The sequence below is a fragment of the Sipha flava genome, unplaced genomic scaffold (genome assembly GCF_003268045.1).
Source record: "Sipha flava isolate LNK unplaced genomic scaffold, YSA_version1 298_pilon_pilon, whole genome shotgun sequence".
Classification (NCBI taxonomy): Eukaryota; Metazoa; Arthropoda; class Insecta; order Hemiptera; family Aphididae; genus Sipha; species Sipha flava.
The window spans coordinates 546,181-548,371 of NW_020272970.1; the positions used below are offsets into that span (position 1 = coordinate 546,181).

Sequence of the window (2,191 nt, forward strand, 5' to 3'; positions counted from 1 at the left end):
CTCACTTTTTGGCTGCTCATTTAAAGATCTAACTTTAATAAATGATAAAAAAAAATGGTTTTTATTCCGAATTTATTTTTAAACATCGTAATTTGCAACAAATTAGAAGTCATAACAACTGAATGTAACTATTCTTCGTCTGTGTGCATAAATACAGTAGTGGTTACAGCAGTTGTAAATACTGGACAAGGATACAATACAATGCGCGCTGTGACAGTAATAAAATTATTGTTGAACTGTTTACTGATAATACGTAATAATTACGCGTTCGAGGAACTCACGTACACTAATGATCAGTTACTACACACACACACACACACACACACACACACATACAGCAATTCCCAATGAATATAAAATATTGCCTCTACTCAACCCCTTAAAAACGGTTCACTTTCAACCCCCTTTAAAACAGTATTTTTATTTCCGCTAACGAGTTAGTACAAGATGATGTCAAATTTAAATTTTTAAGATTTTTAGATTTATAGTTACGATACACTCGTCTTTGGTTTTTGCCATAATTATTATAAATTAATAATCATACAAAATTTATTAACAAAAATATAAAATAAAATAAATGTGATCAACGAAGTGCTATAATGGCAACTTTTATTAAGCGCTGACAACACTAATCGCTTTCGATTAGTTACTATTTTGTCGCGTCAAGGGGAGATCCCCATGTATTTTTTTTTTTTATAAAACAAACAATAATTACGCGATATTTATATAAAACCACATCGCGTTGCTCCAGTAAAAGAACGGGTTTACTGAAAAATAAATCACAGTTTACCATCACTAAAAATTAGTGATTAAAAGTAATATTTACCGAAAGCCATAGATAATAGAATTACTCCATTATCTATGCGAACAACACGGACAGGCAAGCAGATAAGAAAAGAGATTGCGCGTGCTCGCAATGTGGTCCCACTGATTATGTTGCGTATCAGCTGACCTACCACTCGTGTTTTCGTAGCGTAACATAATGCGCCATGCGCGGTCACTTGATAGGGCGTTATAACACCGCGCCGCGCACAGCAAACAAACCACTGAACTCTAAACCGCCTGGTTCGCCGTCAGTCATCATTCAGCTATCTTTCGTCTTACTGTTCCGTCCGTTGGAATATCCTGTACTTCTCCACACCTTTGCTATTGTCTACGAATTATGAGTGTTCGTGTCATTCTCCATAAAATTATTCATGACTGGTCTGTTTATGCGATTTAAAAATATCAATATTTTTAACCGTGATACGTGGTTCGGTGAATTTTTTAAACTTACGCTGTTCAAACTTCAGTGCCTGGATTTTTTTTTTGGTCTATATCAATTCAACCGTCCTGAAGCTTGTCTCTACCTATAATGTGTGCTTGAAGACTGAACCATCATGTCGCATTCTCGTGAGACGGTCATCCATCTCGTGTCTGGAGGGTAATGAATGTTACATAATGTTTATTAGACTTTTTTTTTACCTTAATGTGTGTGTGGTGTACTAATCTGTGTTTTCAATATGTTCCAGGTTGGCCGGCACAACTGGTGCTGTGGTAACATGTCCGTTGGAAGTAGTTAAGACTAGGTTGCAGTCATCATCTAGCTTTGGTGCTATGCGTTATGATTATGTACCTAGAATTGCATCTGAAGACAGCGGTGGCAGCCGCATGACATGTAAGACAATATCGTCGTTGCAGCGACGACAATATAACACCTTGAGCGGCGCTGGTGGCCGACACTCCAGCACTCAAATACTAACGTTTTCTCAATGTGGTGTAGGCAGCCAGGCGACCAAGTCAATGGGGCTCGTTCAGTGTCTCAGGTAGGAATATCATATAAATATATTTGACCTATAGTTTATATATACATACAATCCTTATCAAAATTAACAATGCAGTTAACAAAAACTTTTTTCACCTATATAACGTTTATAATAATTACCTTGTTACATGAAATATCTCCTACCCTTTAAAATAATTGAAGTTTTACTATTTTTTATTTTGTTTTAATATTTTATTAATTCATCCAACTTCATTTTTTATAACCCATCAAGTTTCCATCTAAATTGTATTTCCAAGGTTTAATCTTCTGACATTTTTTTTTTAAATTAATGAATTTTAATAATGGTGATTAATATTTTATGTGATTCATTTATTGTATGCTTACTAATTGTGATTTCATGTTATATTGTTTTCCACTAATAAAATA

General features: G+C 34.7%; 1 protein-coding gene across 1 annotated transcript; it reads left to right on the top strand.

Moving 5' to 3' along the window:
- Positions 1-978: 978 nt before the first annotated feature.
- LOC112685909 (mitochondrial carrier protein Rim2-like) lies at positions 979-1,831 on the top strand. Its single transcript, XM_025557956.1, has 2 exons — positions 979-1,423; positions 1,512-1,831. Exons 1-2 carry the CDS (start codon positions 1,380-1,382, stop codon positions 1,807-1,809), a joined length of 342 nt encoding a protein of 113 aa, XP_025413741.1. The 5' UTR covers positions 979-1,379; the 3' UTR covers positions 1,810-1,831.
- The last annotated feature ends 360 nt before the right edge of the window (positions 1,832-2,191 follow it).